Genomic DNA, 17,512 nt, shown 5'->3' on the forward strand with positions numbered 1-17,512 from the left:
GCACCACCTTCAGAAACTGTGACAAACAAAAAGTCTCAGTATAAATTTATTCAATTTCTAATATCTGTTATAGAGACCTAAGAGTTAAGTGTCTGGTCCAGAAACTAGAAATGTTTTCAAAACTTGAAGTTAAAGATTTAATGTATACTTAAAATACTCAATGTCCCATCCTATACATGAACTTTTCAGATGTACCTGAAAACATTGATGAGAACCCCCCCCCCGAGCCTTCACTTCTCCAGGCTGAGCAGTCCCAGGTCTCTCAGCTCCTCCTCCACACATCACTCCAAGCTCATTAGACGACAAACCAACATTTGCAGTACACTAAACGCGTCTGCTCCCCAGCCTTTCACTCCCAACAACACAGCTCCACGCCCGGCCCTGGCTGCGGTGCCCCCTTAACCGCGACCGCCGAGGCCAGGCCCAGGGCCAGGGCCAGCTCCTCTCCCCGCTGCGCAGCTGCTGCCCCCGCCCACAGGACTCCTCCCGCGGCACCAGCAGCCGAAGACACCGGCACCACAGAGCCCACTCCACTCCCCGGCGAGACACGGAACCGCCGCCTCAAGCACTGCGGAGAGGAAGCAGCGGCAGCAGAGAGACGGAAACGCTTTCCGACCCGCACGTCGCCGCTCCAGCTCGCTCTGACCGCGGAGTCAAATAAACCGCCAGGACGGCGGCTGGCGGAAGCCGGCGGAGTGCATCACTTCCCGCCCTCCGCCACCTCCTCCGGCCGCCGCCCCAGCACCGCCCCTCCGGGGCGGAAGTGAGGCGCTCCGGCCGCCCCCCGCGCTCACCGTCGTGCCTGTCGCTATGGAGTAGCTGGAGCGAGACGTGGCCGAGCTGAGGCCGGAGCGAGAGACGGAGCCGGCGTGACAGGCGGCCCGCCGAGCTCCCAGGGCGACGGGCAGCCGGGCGCTGCGCCGGCAGCTTCCCGCGGGCTCAGGTGAGCGGCCTGTCCCCCCCCGCGCCCCGGGGCAGGAGCGGCTGTCCGTGGCCTAGTGCCGCTGCGCGGGGCGGGCAGGGCCCGCTGGCTCCGCGGCGCGGCGGTCTGGCGTCCCGGGAGCCCGGCGCGGGGGCTGGAGGGGAAAGGGGCCGCCCTGCCGGCGCGGTCGTTGCGTGAGCGGGGCCTGGCGGGGACCGTTGAGCTGCCCGAGCCCCTGACCGTGGCCGCCGGTCGTCCCGGGCTGGCTCCCGCCTCCTGTCCCGAGTGCCCCGCGGGCCGGTGAGCGCAGCCACCGGCCCTTCGTGCAGCGGGAAGCGGAGAATGTCCTGTGCGCCGCCGGCAGAGCGCTGCGAGTCCGCTCACACTGTAAATAACAGTAAATAGTTGGTCCGGGAGGGCTGGCCCGCGAGAGACAGTCCAGGGGTTTGTGCGGCATGTGGGTCAGGTTTTTGCTGTCAGCAGGCGAAAAACAGATCCCCGTGCATGGATCTCGCTCTGTCGGGTTTTGGGAGGCTTGCAGCTGTAGCTCAGTACCGAAATGGGGAATAAAAATAATGAAGGTGACTTGCTTTAAGGGCAGCTGCACCGTGCACAGCGCGTCATTGCGTTTGATCCTCCTCTTGTTTTTGTAAAAGATGCAAAAACTTGGTTGTGCCCAATTTTTTTTTTTTTTTTAATGTTTTGTTGTTTTTCCTGAGACTTGGTTGTTCTAGCACCTGTTTCTTCTGTGAATTCATCATTATTTGGATCAGATCAGTGGGATGGGAGTTTGGGTTGGGTGGCATGAGGTACCCATGCACCTGCCTGCTGCTTTGGTTCGCAAAAGCGAATTGCTATAAGTCAGAATTCTGTGTGTATGATGCGCTGCTGTACAGTGTGCACCCATGTCCATACATCAGATGATGCTATGAATTAGTTTAAGTATAAATTAATAGTTTTAAGTCATGTAGTTGTTTTATATGAGTGAGAACTGAAGGGTGGTGAGGAATCTTTGTTTTGGGTATATTTTTATTTCAACACTTTGAGTATTTTGTCTCATTTCTTATTGCTGTATTGACTGTTGCTTACTACCTTGCCAAATGATTAGGTTGACATTGTGCTGGAGTCTTGTTGCTGATGTGCATCAGCATAAAGATAATTGTCGATTGTGAGGGAAATCGTTGAAATAGGTACACTGACCATACAGGTTTCTTTTTAGGATTTGTTCCAAGTTTCAAGGACTTGGTATCAAGGACTTGAAATTAAAACAGAAAGAAATCAAAGTTATTAAACATTTCTTTCATGTCCTGTGTTGCTTGTCTAAATACTGTTACTCTTAAGATCTTGTACTTTGTTACTTTTTAACTTGAAAGTTTCATTGTGGGTGATACTTACTTTATCGTCCCATGGTTGTTAATTTTTCTATAAATAGTAGTTTAGTTTGTTCAGTTCTTTTAAGACTAGTTTTCCTACAGTTGAGAACTAAAGTTGCATATTTCAGATATGGTTAAATCATAATGATTTGTGGTGTTCTAGATACTACCCAGAATACATGTATATTTTTTGTTATGGATTTTCTATGTACATCATTTCTGTCAACATATTAGATATTTAGATTACAGTCCAAATGCTGACATGAGAATTTCTACAAATTTACAGAGTTAGATGGCATAAACTTAAAACTGGAGCTGCTTATTGAGAAGTAGGTTTCTCAGTACTCCTTACTCTTAGCTAAATTCATCAGTAGTTTACTTTCTGTTAAGCTGGAGTGGAACAGGTTGGACAGGGCATACCAGGCTTGCCTTTTAAATCCTAACCCTTCAGACACTGGAATGCTGTTAACATTCTCACCTAGTGGCTTTTCCACCCTTCTCACTGCAGTTAGTCTGTCTCCCACAGCAGAAGGCACTTCTGATGTAATCAATGCTACACCATTTTTCCATAACGTGTATGGAGAAGCTTCCTTTTGAATTTATGCAAAGGAAATTGAACATGCGTGCACATGCATTTTTCTTCTTACTAGCTCTGCAATTAATTTTGCAAAGCATTTCTCAAGTTTTGAGAATTGTAACACAAGGTTGTGTTACATTGATCCTAGAGGTTTGATGGGTGGAAGTGAAGGAAATGATACAAAAAGCATAAGATTTAAAAATAAATAAATTAGGTTTTCAGTTAAGTTCAACTCATTAGGATTTATTTTATAGTTCTTCAGCATATACAGTTTGTCCCATGGAACAGCTGCAGAATAAAATCTTGGAGAGCTGGAAATACCTATAGCTCCCATTTAGAGTAATCCATGATCCTTGTTTCTACCTGTTTATCAGGTTAATAAAAAATTCCTTTATACAGGGATATTACCCAATGCCTAATATCTGTTTGTTTTTGGGCTGCACAGTTCAAAATTGCATGCCTTTTTTCCATAGCACAATTAATGAAGTAAAATTAATGGTAATAAAATGTGACATGCTGTAGTTAAATTGCTTAGTAAAGGAATTCCGTGTGTCTGTAATTTACTTCCAGCTATGATCTCAATAAAACACAATGCATACTAAGCAAGTACATAATTATTTTTATCTCATTGTATTCAGACTCAGCTTCACATATCTAAAACTCATAGTCCCTGTAATCAAGACCGACTCTCCCCTGAATGTACTTGTAGTCATATCTGGTTTTGCTCCTCGAGTAGCCCCACTGAAGCCATAACTACTATTTCTGATTTTTTTTGTGAGACTAAGGAGCTGTGGAAAGGAAACAAACTCCATCTGTGTCTTGAATGTGGAAAAAGCTGTGGCATAAATGCATATATTAATAGACCAGATAATCTATGTAGATCAGACTGTTGGCTTATAAATGTACATAATACAGTGGCAAGAGCTTTAATTTATATAAGCAAGCACCTCACAACCGATGAGGACATTTAGGCTTATTAGTCCCAGTGCTTATAGGTTTATTTGTTAGTGCCTTCTGCTTCTTTTGTCCTTGTTACCATGACTTGGCAAACATGTTATTCATCACAACAGAATTTTGTCTCTTCCATTTGAATATGAATGACATCTCTGTTTTTCAAAGAAGTGGTTTTACACAAATTATATGCCTATGAGTTGAGTATAGAGCAAATAAGGCCATAAACGAAATTATTATTTCTGCAAATTTCACTACATGTGCTGTCTTAGGTTTATTTTACTCTAGGTTGAAGAAATATGTACTCTTCACACCTTGTTTGAAAGAGAGTATAAAGAAATATTGTTGTTTTTTAATATACCGCATGACACTGATTCCAAGAAATAATTTCTTATTACATGTTCTCTCCATCTTCACTCACATTGATAAGGGAGATAAATGTTTACTTTTTTTTCATCCCCACTGTTTCTTTCCTGTCTTCATTCTTTCTAGTGCATCTACTATCAGCGAGACAGTTGTATAAATGGGACATAGGCTTCAGAACTTCCGCCTGGCAGAACAGGAAAGTCAAATTTTTTTGGCACTAATTATGACAACTGTGGAAGTACACATTACAGGGGAAGATGAACTGAATTGTAAGCTACCACAGTCTTTGAGCTCTTAAATTTGGAAGATGATGTGAAAAAACTTCCTTGTACAATTTTGTTAAAGCATAAAAAGATGTTTTCTTGTGTACTTCCTATACAGCAGCAGATCAGCTCATTAGTACTTATGTCAAACAAATAGTAATATCAGCAACCTGATGGGTAAAATACTGAATTTTGAGCTTGTATTTTAACAGGCACAGTGTAGGAAAGAACAAATTTTTAAATTGACTTCTGTATAATACACATCTATCCTTTTGCTGGTCTGTGATCTTAAGCAGTCCTTCCCTCCAGAAAATAGGTAGTTCCGTGAGCAATGGAATAAAAGGAGCCTGGTTTCCTTCAGATTTGGTTCCCTTTGTTGATTGATATCCATATATGAGTTGCGATGCTTTCCCTTCGTGGGAGTACTTTATAGATTTTCTGCTTTATTCAATCGCCTGTTTTCAATAAATGGTTGAATTTCTCAGTCCTTAGTTGCTTTGTTAGATCTAAGGAAGAATGATAATCAGATTCGAAAGTTTTGGAAGAATAGTAGAAGCAATGACATATAATCCCCAGATATGTGTGCACAGAAATGTGTATGCAGTGTGAATATGTATAACTGAAAAGCCCTGGAAGTTTTATTTCAGTATCCTTTCTGTGAGTTACTCCTATACCCTATTGCATCCTCGGTTAGATGTCCTTTTTAACACTATAGTTTTCAACATGTGTCTTATGTTAATAGAAATTATGAAAGGGCTGTGAAACCTTTTTCTTGTCTTTGTAGGATAATACATGGGCATATGGTTGCAACAATGGAGTCCATGCTGAATAAATTGAAGAGTACCGTTACAAAGGTAACGGCCGATGTCACCAGTGCGGTCATGGGCAACCCTGTCACCAGGGAATTTGATGTTGGCCGACATATTGCCAGTGGTGGTAATGGTCTTGCTTGGAAGATATTCAATGGAACTAAAAAATCAACAAAACAGGTGGGTTGTCAAGTAGAAACCTGAGTTTATAAGCATTAAGTAACAGACTTATGGGTAGCAGCTGGTAAGTGGCATTTAAAAACAAAATCCAGCTGAGCTGACTAATGCTAAGGGTAGTACTTTAAGTAAAATGAAACAAAGAACTCAAAATTACTTAAATATAGTGTTCTCAGCTACATAGGTGATAATTGCTTTAAGCCTTCACTGCTGGAGAAAGAAGTGGTTTTGTATTCATAGCATACAACTTGAGAGCAAGATCAAGAGTTAATCCGAGTTAAGACTGATCTGACAAGAAGGAAGAAGTTTGTTTTAACGTGGATTGGTTCTCCGATTTGTTTCACCTTGCAGCTTTTCTTGGCAGGAGTACTGGCTTTTTACAGTTTAAAATATTCATGAAGTATGCCATCATTTGTTCTCAACCTAGGAGACTGTAGATTATTTTGCTCAGCTGCCAATTGAGAGGTTAGAAATGTTGAGAGAAGGAGGAGGTTGTGGAGGAAGTTGTGCTTTCGCTGTGCTGCTTGCAGATCAGTATTGTTCGCTTTTAGTTTCCTTAAAATATTAGGGTTTAGAGCACTAGTATATAAACTTCTGACTCACTTGGAATTCACATGTATAAATGGAAGTATGATTGTGACATTGGAAGAAGGTTTGCCAGAAACAGAGTTTAAGAACTGCTCTTATAGAAAATTATTTTGTTGTACTGGAGAAATGTCAAATCTCTTTTTTCAAACTTGGAGAGGAAATAGAATTTTTAGCGAGTAAACAGAAGAGTTAATTTATGGCCTTCAGTTAAACTTGGTGTTGAAGTGATGTGAAGTCACTTAGACAATGAATCAGCTTGCTGCAGATGTACCAAAAAGAAATGGGCACAGAGGAATAACTTTGGAAAACGTATAGACAATATGTTAAATGGTGGAAAATAAGCTGTAGCAAACAGAGAAGAAATAAACTATGCAGAATAAATAATCTGTGGAGAACGTGTGATCTTATTGTGACAGAATCTGAATAATGTCAAGTACGTACTTCTTCTGTATTCTCAAGCATCTGTCTAGCTGTTGCAGGAGTCTATACATCTGGTATTTACTGAGTGTACTAAATGTTCCAGTTGTGTGGTTTGGGTTTTGTTGTGTTTTTTTTATTTGTTTGTTTGTTTTCCGCTATTCAACTATGCAAACAAGTGACAACATTGAAAGTATGGTAGTTTTGAAAGGTTTTATAGAGTCTCTGTGCCCTGTAAGCATTTGAGCAGGTGTAGCTTTGAGGTTCTGGAGAATCATAGCAAGTTTCTTTCACTGCCTAATTGACAGTGTGTTTGTAACTGTGTTCCTGTCAATCCTGTTTTTCAAGCTTTGAATGGGTGTTCTGACCACTGATTTTGCAGTTTTAGTTCAGGTGTTACCACATGGGATCTCATGATATCTCTGTATGTTTGTATCATTAGTCATTAAAAATACAGCAGCAGTTGTACTGCAGGGAATTTTAGTTGGCTGGAGATTTGACATGCAATTACTGTTCATTATTAATATTATCAGTTGGGTATCATCATGTCAACATTCAGTTTGCTCATGCAAAATAAAACTACACAACAATGCAAAAATTAACGTTGTGTTGTATTGCAATGTATCTGTTCTTTAGTACTGTTTTTATTTCTTTTGCATGTACCTTTTGAATGTTGGCTGGGCAATATGGAAGTGGCTGTCTGTCATTTTCCAAGTGGTAGCAGTGACTTCTGTGAAGTGATACACATATTTGCTGTATTGCAAGTGTGTATATCTGATGTGAAGCTACAAGCACTAAGAATCTTTTTACAGGAAATGTGTACTGTAATCAGACAAGCAGGATGTAAGGGCTTAGTTGCCCATGTTTTTGTCACTTTACAACAACATAAGTCATAATTTAAGTCATTGCAGCCAGATAAAATAGCTAAATTTTGAGTTTTAGCATTATGGCAGTAAAGCTGATCGTAAATGTCTGTCTGAGAACAAATGGAAGTCAGTCTTACAGAAGCTGGTCAGCTGGAGTTAAGATTTCAAATATGGATTAATTTGGTTCCTATATAAAGTCAGTGGACAGTCACAAGTATTCCATCTCTGGTGACAGTAGATATTTATGATTTTATTCCTCTTTTCAGAGTTCTGCCTGGTTCCTGCCTTGCTGGTTTCCCTGGGTTTCTGAATGTACATGAGGGGGCTTGCTTTGTTTGTTTGTTTGCTTGTTTTTAATATGTCTTGTTTTTTCTTGTTTACTTTGTAGGTGATTGAATAATAACCTAACAGAAAGTGAGGAAATTACTCACCTTTGTGAATATTTTTGTTTGGTGTTATGTGATAGCTGATTTGCTTCTGTTTGTTTAAAAGATTTATGATTCTGGTTATACACTTATACATGAAGTTACATGTTGTTAATTTCATAGTAGGTACTTCTGCTCATCTTAGATTTGTTAACTTAGTCTTTATGCACTTTTTCTTTTTTTCTGGCATAACATGGCACTTGTCCTTTTTTTCTGCTTAGAAAGTGTAATCATAAAGAAATAAATAGGGTAAGGTCACTTAATGTTCTTGTTGGTGACAGCTCAGTCATAAAAACTAGCAGAATTAAGAAGATAATGGTTTGCACTTCAAGACTACTGTAGTCATCATTAACTTTTACTGTGGTGGTAGTAAATATATACTAAGCATATACTAAATTTATTAATGTTAGGTAAGTCAGCTTTCTGTTGTTTTGGCTGTGCATACAGTAGCTTTGAAATGAAAGCCTCCTACTATTCAAACTTTAAAGGCTAATTTATTTTAAAACTGAAATAGTTGTATTGGATACCTTATGACTAAAACAAACTGTTGGGAATGTAGGGTTATAAAAAAACATTGCAAACTTTTAAAAATAAAACCCCCAAAAGCTGGAGGAAAATCTTTTTCTGGAAGAAGACCAGAGTAATAACTGGAATGCTTTCCAGTATTTTAGTTCAGAGACTATTTTGCTTTGCACAGTGGGAGGCTTTGGTAAAACATCATGTGTTTTCATATTGAGTTACATTTGATTATTCATTAAAAAAATGCTTGAGTGCATATGGGTAAAATGAAAGGGAAAACAGGCATAATGTTTCTAAAATCAAGTACTGTGCTACCTTAAAATATCCTTTGCTGTTTTGTTCATGACTTAGTCTTTAACATGATTACATTTAAGTTTTTTCCACATCAGCACTATATCTTTTCAGGACAGATAGTGAACTGTAGTTATTAAATATTTTGTGGTTGGTTTTGTTTGCTTGTTTTTTCTTCCTTATTGTTCTGTGCTTAGTCTCTGGCGTTATTACTCCACACGGTTAAAAATGTCATTGAAAAAAATAAGGATTTGAGCTTCTGTAGCATTCGTCACTATAGTGGTTGAATGTTTTACATGTGTTCTTAATGTGCTTTCTCAGTATGCAATGAGACGAATAGGAAGAGGCATTTCTATTTCATTATTATTACGTTTCCACAGCTTTTAGTCTTTCATTTAGAAATATTTTCTAGTTTTGTTTGCATCTTTTCTGACATGCAAACCCAGTGTGTTTCAGAATTCTTGCCTTCCTCTTGGGGGCAGGAGAGAAAGCGTGATATGCCTTGGTTGCCTACTTGCCTTTTTCTGGTTAGAGGCAAAGGACATCAGGAGCCAGAATGGAAGTGATGGGCACAGCTTGCTAGGAAGCACCAAGGCTGGGTATACTATTTCTATTTCGTTCCCTTGATCCTGGCCTTTGTTGATGGATATCAGCAGCACTTATTTTTCCTTGCATGAGAACAGAGTAGGATTTGCTTTTGATTTAGACTACCTGCTTTCTTAAGATCTGAGGGACTAGAGTGCACTGTCAGCAAGTTTGCTGATGACACCAAGCTGGGAGGAGTGGCTGACATGCCAGAAGGCCGTGCTGCCATCCAGCGAGACCTGGACAAGCTGTTGAGTTAGGCGGGGAATATTTTAATGAAATATAACAAGGGCAATTGTAGAGTCTTGCATCTGGTCAGGGACAACCCCAGGTTCCCGTACAAGTTGGGGAATGACCTGTTAGAGAGCAGTGTAGGGGAAAGGGACCTGGGGGTCCTGGTGGACAGCAGGATGACCATGAGCCAGCACTGTGCCCTTGTGGCCAGGAAGGCCAATGGCATCCTGGGGTGTATTAGAAGAGGGGTGGTTAGTAGGTTGAGAGGTTCTCCTCCCCCTCTACTCTGCCCTGGTGAGACCACATCTGGAATATTGTGTCCAGTTCTGGGCCCCTCAGTTCCAGAAGGACAGGGAACTGCTGGAGAGGGTCCAGTGCAGGGCAACAAAGATGATTAAGGGAGTGGAGCATCTCCCTTATGAGGAAAGGCTGAGGGAGCTGGGTCTCTTTAGCTTGGAGAAGAGGAGACTGAGGGGTGACCTTATTAATGTTTACAAATATATGAAGGGTGAGTGTCGTGAGGATGGAGCCAGGCTCTTCTCGGTGACAACCAGTGATAATACAAGGGGCAGTGGGTACAAACTGGAACACAGGAGATTCTATTTAAATTTGAGAAGAAACTTCTTCTCAGTGAGGGTAACAGAGCTCTGGAACAGGCTGCCCAGGGAGGTTGTGGAGTCTTCTTCTCTGCAGACATTCAGAACCCGCCTGGACACCTTCCTGTGTAACCTCACCTAGGTGTTCCTGCTCTGGAAGGGGGGTTGGACTAGATGATCTTTCAAGGTCCCTTCCAAACCCTGACATTCTGTGATTCTGTAATTATTATTTACTCTCTTCCGCGCCCCCCCGCTCCCCCCCTTTTTTTTAGCATGTGCATTGGCAAAGATAGGAGGATTTTTGCATTCTCTTGGGTTTTTAAGGTATTTACATGGACAACTAAAGACGTGTTTTAAACTGTCAGTGTGTGTTTCAAACTTGTATGTGTTTCTTAAGGAATGCAGGATTGCAAATGGACTATGTGGTGGGTTGACCCCGATCAGCAACCAAACACCCACACAGCTACTCACCCACTTCCCCACCCCCAGCAGGATAGGGGCAGAAAATAGGAAGAGGAAAAGCAAGAAAACTCATAGGTCAAGATCTGAAGAGTTTAATAGGTGTGAGAAGAGGGGAGGGGAGGGGAAAAAAGAAGCAAAGGAAATGAAATTGCTCACCATGTCCCACAGGCAGATGGATGCTCATCGGGTCTCCAGACAACAGCACTTTGAAAGACAAACTCTCTCCTTGTTATGCCCAACTTTTTATCTCTGAGCATGATGCTGTGTGATACAGAATAGCCCTTTGGCCAATCAGGATTAGCTGTCCTGGCCATGTCCCATCCCAGCCTCCTCCCACCCACAGCCTACTCGCTGTGGGAAAATGAAAGCCTTGACACCGTCTAGGGGTTGTTACTCATCAGCCAAAAGATTTGTATGTTATCAACACTGTTCTAGCCACAAGTCTAAAACACAGCATTGTATGGAACGCTATGGAGAAAGTGAGCTCTGTCTCAGCCAGACCCAGTACAAAGGAAAACTGTCCAAAGAAGCTGAGAAAAGGAAATTGGGGCATTTAGTGATTAACACTACAAGGATATAAAGCCTTTATGAAGGGATATATTAGTGAATACCAGGTCTTTGAGACCGTGGTCATCAGGCTTCCCCTGAAATACACGACCACAATCCAAGAGAGCTGATGTACACTTTCCTCCCAGTTAAACCATGTCCTGTGTCTTGCATGCTGTGACAATGCTTGTTGCTGTTTGCACAGGTGACATTTAATTCCTTGGCAAAGGCAATGGAGATCTTAAACACTGATCTTTTCAGTGATTCACAGTAAAAGTTCTAAACTATTGGCAGTAACAACAAATGTTTTCTGGGAAGATCTTCATCCCGGCACGTATTTACATGGTACACATCATAATATACAGCTGTCTCAGTGTCATCCCTGAGCTTTACCTAATCACTTTGAAGTAAAGCACTTTGCTTAAACATGTGGCAGGTGAGACAAAAGGTGTGAAATAGCTCATGCTTGTGAACAGAACTGAGATTTAAACTTGTATCTCTTGAGTGCCCAGTCTAGTCCCCTACATACTTGTGGATACTTTCAAACTCAGGTTCGTAGCGTTACCAACAACACCCTCAGACACATGGTGTCAGCTGTGGGGTTGTCCTGTGCAGGGACAGGAGTTGGACTCAATGATCCTTGTGGGTCCCTTCTGACATGATTCAATATACTGTGCTGAGCAAGGTGTATACGCTTCCTATCACATAATGAAAGAAAATTTGTGTTGTTAAAGATAAGGGTTGTTTTACCTCTACTTTTCTGGTTTCTTTGTGGAGAGCAGTCATACTTTTTAGAAATGTATTCTAGTCTTTTTATGTTAAATTTATTTTTATATCACAAAATTGGAATTGTGACACAAGTGCAGAACTAAATAACAAGTAGTCATCTGCAGGAAGAAGCTACTCTTCCTTCAAACCTATGAAATGGAATGAAAAAAATAAAAGTGGAAGCTCCCCTAGAGCTTCCTGTGGAAAGAAGTAGTAGACATGTAAGCCTTTGCAGGCTTTCATCTCAGTGAGTTTCCATGAAAGTATTATAGTTACAGGAAATGGAATCCCTATCAGCTACAGTCAGTAACCCTCCTTTTTGGGTTTGAATATCAGTTCTTGCAAAACAGAAAAACAGGAATAACGTGATCGTAGTCAAAGCTTGACAGCGTTATTTGGTTCACGTGGCATAAAATCATTAACACTTTTGAATGCTTCAAAGCACAGTGCGGTTTTAGTAGTTTTGGTCCACTGAGAGTGTGTTCTATGGCCTGTGACTCAGCCGTCTCTTCATTCTTCTGTACAATAATATCTGGTTAAGATATTCTATTGTTGATATGGTATTCTGCATAAAAAAATCAATGTTGACTATGGAATTTAATTTCAGAATGCAACATTTTGAATTATTAATATAAGAACACATTTAATATTTCAGCGTCCATGACTGTACACTTTCTTCTTGTATCAGATGTGTTACATGAAAAAGACAAGTTGTCACACAGCCCATATTATTTTGATTCTTGACATTCCACAATAAGTCTACAAAATCAATGTGATAACAATAACAATCAATGTGATAACAATACTACAATTTCATATGCATACTTACTTGTGAGCTAATTTTGGATATGTAAAAGTTCTGTCAAACTTCAAACAAACCATGCAGGTTTGCAGCAAGCAGCAACAGAACTTATTTATACCCATCATAAAATATTGAAACCATAGCTGATGTTCCACACTATCCAATTTAAACATTAACGTTATGATTATTTTGACTTGTCATTAAACAGAAGTGCTGCATGAATTTGAAATTTTGTCATTGGTCACATACTGCTCAATACATTCACACTTTGTACTGGAAAATGTGTATTTTTTAAATAATTGGTATAGTGTATGCCTTCCATCCCCTATAATTGGTTCCTCCCTGCCTTGTGTCAATGTTAATGTTTGATCCATCACACTTAAGAGCTGGAGCAGGGAGCTGATATGAATAGAAGCAGGAAAACTCTACTTAGTTGAGCTATTAATAGTTGTAGAGGTTCACCTGCTAATGGCTTAATGAAACAGGTACCAGCTAAAAAATATAAACCAATTTCTTTTGTGTTTTACTGATTTTTATTTTCTTTTTTTAATCAATCATGTAACTGTTTCTTTGAGATTTTAATTATAGCAATGGTTGTAAAATATGCAGTGAAAAAGCACAGACATCTTCTTGGGACTGAAAACAGTATTTTCATATAATTTTCTACTGGTTTCTAACCTTTATTATTATTCATAATGCTGTTGTAAGAAAATAAGAAAGTATCTATTTCATTATAAAGTTTTTAATTCATTTTTTCTTCAGTTGATTTATTTTTCTTTAATGGCTTCCTAGATGGTGATATAATCTCATTTTTTATTTCATATCCACCTCAGTAATTTCAGAGTTTCATATAAGTTTCTTCATTTTCTCCCACTCCATTTGCAGAGGTTGGCTGGAAGAACTATTTTATCTGGTTTTAACATCTATGACATTTCTGAGACTTCTTTTTATATATGTTTAAGCATTAACATTTTTTAATGTTTTATCTCGTGAATGGTCTGCTAAGATTGATTGATTCCTGTGACTATGCATTATCTTTTGTGAATGTCAAGTTTAATATAGATCATACTAGTTTGGAGCAGAATGCTGAGACAGGGTCTGGTTTAATAAAGCACCACTAAAATATTTAATGCCAAATGAATGCATATGTGCTCAGAATATTTTGATTCATAGCTGATGTAAATGCTCTCATCTAATGAAAATCAAGCTGAATTCTGTCCTGTGGATTTGCTGCTTTGTCTCTGTGTAGATAGTGGCTATAGTTTACATAATACTGTTTATAAGCTGAGGAGCAGTAGTACGTTAACTCTTAAAATATATATTTCAGAGGTTATATACAGTTACCTGTATGATTATAACGGGGACAAAGTAAGGACAATATGTATATATACATATGTGTTGAAATACTTATTGCATTGGTGGTATTGTACTGTACTGTTCGTTCAAAAAAGTGTGTGTGTGTATGTAATTGTGTATGGACATGTTTTTTGGCTGTGTTACATACCAAGTGAGTTTTGTTACTTATTTCTAGGAAGTAGCAGTTTTTGTCTTTGATAAGAAGTTAATAGACAAGTATCAAAAATTTGAAAAGGATCAAATTATTGATTGTTTAAAACGAGGTGTTCAACAGCTAACCAGGCTTCGACACCCTCGACTACTCACCGTTCAACATCCGTTGGAAGAATCCAGGTAAGCTGGGGTAAAGCTGGGAACAGACTTTATTAATGATTGTTTTGTTATTGGATGTAAAATACCTGGAAAATTCAACACTGCATCTGGTGAAATTCAAGTTTACTCTATTTACTTATGTGAGAATGGTATTTATCCCATCCTTAGGGTTTTTTTTTCCCCTCAAGCCATAGGATGCATTTCTGCTGTGAATCTAGTGAATCCAATTAGTAATCTATTGCATGATCTTTGTCCAGTTGCAGCTATAAAGCTACATGTGACCTTTACAACATGAATATTTGGTAGTTAAATTAATTTCACTTTTAAAGAACTCTCTTCAAATTGTTTTCTTTCAAAAGGTTGCTCATGCATTTGTTCCATTTATGAGATAGTATGTACTTCAGTACATATGCGACTGGAGATTTTTGGTAGATTGCATGTGTTGTGGCCACATACATGTTTGAAAGATCCTCAAATGCCAGTCAAGGGAGACAAAATTCAGTGTGTTTTTGTAGTGCTTATTTGATTTGTGTAAGGTTGGTTGCTAGGAACAGTAATGGGTTAGTCTTATAGATTTATTGTTCAACTCTAGTGATAACAGCACACTAAAATCTAAAAAATAACATGAGTGTTTCACTTTAAAATAGAAAGCTCAACCTGATCCTGCTGAGGAAGATCATAAAGGTTTTAGAGGTTTTTTCATTTGTATTTTTTTTTTTTCCAAGGTAGTTTTCCTAAATGGTAGCCTAATAAAGACTCATGTACATTACCTTTCAAACTTCTACAGTTTTGATTGTGTCTGTTAACTTGCATTTTTCCAAATGTACTGGCTTCTAGAAGCTAAGAATACTCTAGGAAAGCTTCTTCATCTTTGTGATGCCTACTTTGGGAGACATTTCTTGGATTGAATGACACTTGCTTATTCATAAATATATATCTTTCCCCCAGTCCTAAACACATTTCGCATTCACAAGGGTTCAAAGCTGTCATTGCCCCTGTGGTTCAGAATGCCTTTGCAAAAGCTGAAGGAAGATTAATTAGGTAACTGAAGATAGCTCTCCGTACTTACAGAAGTAAATAAACTATTACATGCTAAGGGGCCTGGGGTCATCTCAGTCCTAAGTGTCTGCAAGTGAATCCCAGAGTATATCCCGGGTTTCTTCCTAAAATTGTTACAGTATTTTGATTGACTTAGCAACTACATATGTAATTATTTTTTTTCCCTGAACTCTGCACTTCAGAAGAAAAGGCCAAGTTTCATACCTTGGAGTGCAAAGAAAGCTTTGCTGTTTTCATGAAGAATTTAAGCCTTTTGAATAAAATTAACAGTGTAGTTATGTCAGAATTCTCATTCATGAGTTTTTAGTAATGCCTTATGCTTTACTCCAGTTGATCTTTCCATACTCAGCACACTTACTTACTGGTAGAAACACCAGCAGCAAAAACCTGTCCAGTTGCTTGCTGTGCCAGAGAATGATGTAACAATTTCTGGAGGGGATTAATAAAAGAAAAGTTTGCTTAGAATATTTGCATGTGTGACCTTGTGTAAGATTTCTTTAGAACTGCAAGTCTTTCCAGAGTGCTTATTCTTGAAGAACTCTGTCATGGGCTCCTTCTGGCTGGACTGTACCCGGTCTTTTTTTGTGTTTCCAAAGTAACGCACAGTTGGTTGAACTGCTTGCAAGTCACCTTTTATTCTTCCTTTGTGAAGCATAGGGATACTTGGTGTACCTGCACAGCTGAAGTAGATAGAGAAAAAACAAGCCATACCTCTCTGACCCTAGTGTGTTGGGAGCTTTTCCACTAATAATAGAATGTTTCTACTCCAAATTATTGGTATTCAGTACAATTGTATTTAATGTATACATCATAATACGTAATACATATTTATCATTTTACATGCATTTATATAATTAATAACTATATTTATACTAAATATTTAATATCGATACAAAAGATAGAATATATCTACTTACAACTGGTCTTGAATTCCAGTAACAGCGCAGATGAGTGATATTATTCTACATTTGACTTGTTACTGGAGAAAAGGATAAAAAAGCCAAATTATAAGTTCACTTATAGTGTCATTAAAAATGACCCATTAAAAATAGTAGTAGTGTGAAGAGTCCCAGATATTTAATTTTCTAGACATTCCATCTATTGCAGTTCTTCCAAAGCATATGCATTTTTGACCATCACTTTTATTTTTAACTTGTTTCCTTTTTATTACATTACTCTGAATTTCATTTTGCTCTTATTCAGGGCACTGTTAAAGAAGCTGCACTGTATGGCAGACATCAGCTCCTGCAATATTCAACTGCTTTGATTAAATTTGCTCCATCCTTCTGTTATTCTGGTTTGGGTCCTTATTTAACCTAAAGTAAAAAATGAACAGCCATCTTTTTATTTCCTTAAAACAACAGCAGTCAGAGAGTTTATGTTATGAAAAACAGTGAATAACTGTTCCCTAGATATTTTCTGTCATCTGTGCCTTAGCCGTAACTAAGTGTATAAGCCCTATAGAAAAGTTGAAGTCAGACTGAAAATGAAGGACTTTGTCTGTCTGTGTTCTGCTCCTTCCTTGTGATTACTGCAGAAACAAGTTCTATAGCGCTTGTTGTGTGAACAGAAACATGAAAGGGGTGGTGTTAACAAAGTGGTAGGGAGGAAAGAAAGCAAAAAAATTCTGTCGGGTTGGTTGACACTAAATGAATCTCTATACTTTAATTTTTGTTTGTTTTTACTTCAGAAAAGCAGTAGATAAAACTGAAGTAGAACTAAAATCTGGATGAGTAATACTTTACTGCAAAGAGCAAGCATGTTAATTGTTGAGATACATGAAAACTGTGTGGTAGATTCATGGTGAGACATCATGTCTTCTGTGATATTTTTAAGGAATGAACACAAAGTTAGGCTTCCGTCTTGTTGCCTGTAAATTTATTATCCAAAAATGTATCTTTATGACTGTTACTCTGTCTTAGTTTTCTGTGTTCATAATGATGCAGTATTTATTGTTCTCATTAATTATTAATCCTTAAACTAGATGTGTGCTACCAGTCATGTCTCCAAAAAAACTTTAAAACAATTACGAAGTGAGGTGCAATGACTGTCCAGGGCCTCCAGCGCTATGCAGATCACTATGAAGAATGTGGATATAAAGAATAACTATATTACGTCAAGTTTGTGAAGCTGAGACGTACATTGTTTTCAGGACTTGAAAATTTGAAATTTTGAAGCAGTGTTACAATGAGTAATTTCCACACTTTATGTGTAGAAGTTTGTTTCATCTGTGTTTTTCAAACACTGT

At 39.0% G+C, this 17,512-nt stretch overlaps 1 protein-coding gene across 2 annotated transcripts in view; it reads left to right on the forward strand.

Moving 5' to 3' along the window:
- The first annotated feature begins 736 nt into the window (after positions 1 to 736).
- The window catches only part of SCYL2 (SCY1 like pseudokinase 2), a 41,397-nt gene continuing 24,621 nt past the window's right edge, over positions 737 to 17,512 (forward strand). The window contains exons 1-3 of one of the 2 annotated variants that reach the window (XM_065043973.1): positions 737 to 943; positions 5,237 to 5,441; positions 14,069 to 14,226. In XM_065043973.1, coding sequence (XP_064900045.1) covers positions 5,253 to 5,441; positions 14,069 to 14,226 — 347 coding nt within the window. In that variant the 5' untranslated portion in view covers positions 737 to 943; positions 5,237 to 5,252. The remainder of the gene's footprint in view (positions 944 to 5,236; positions 5,442 to 14,068; positions 14,227 to 17,512) is intronic. The other variant, XM_065043967.1, reaches the window with a different exon arrangement.

The sequence above is a fragment of the Columba livia genome, chromosome 1, assembly GCF_036013475.1.
Source record: "Columba livia isolate bColLiv1 breed racing homer chromosome 1, bColLiv1.pat.W.v2, whole genome shotgun sequence".
Lineage (NCBI taxonomy): Eukaryota > Metazoa > Chordata > Aves > Columbiformes > Columbidae > Columba > Columba livia.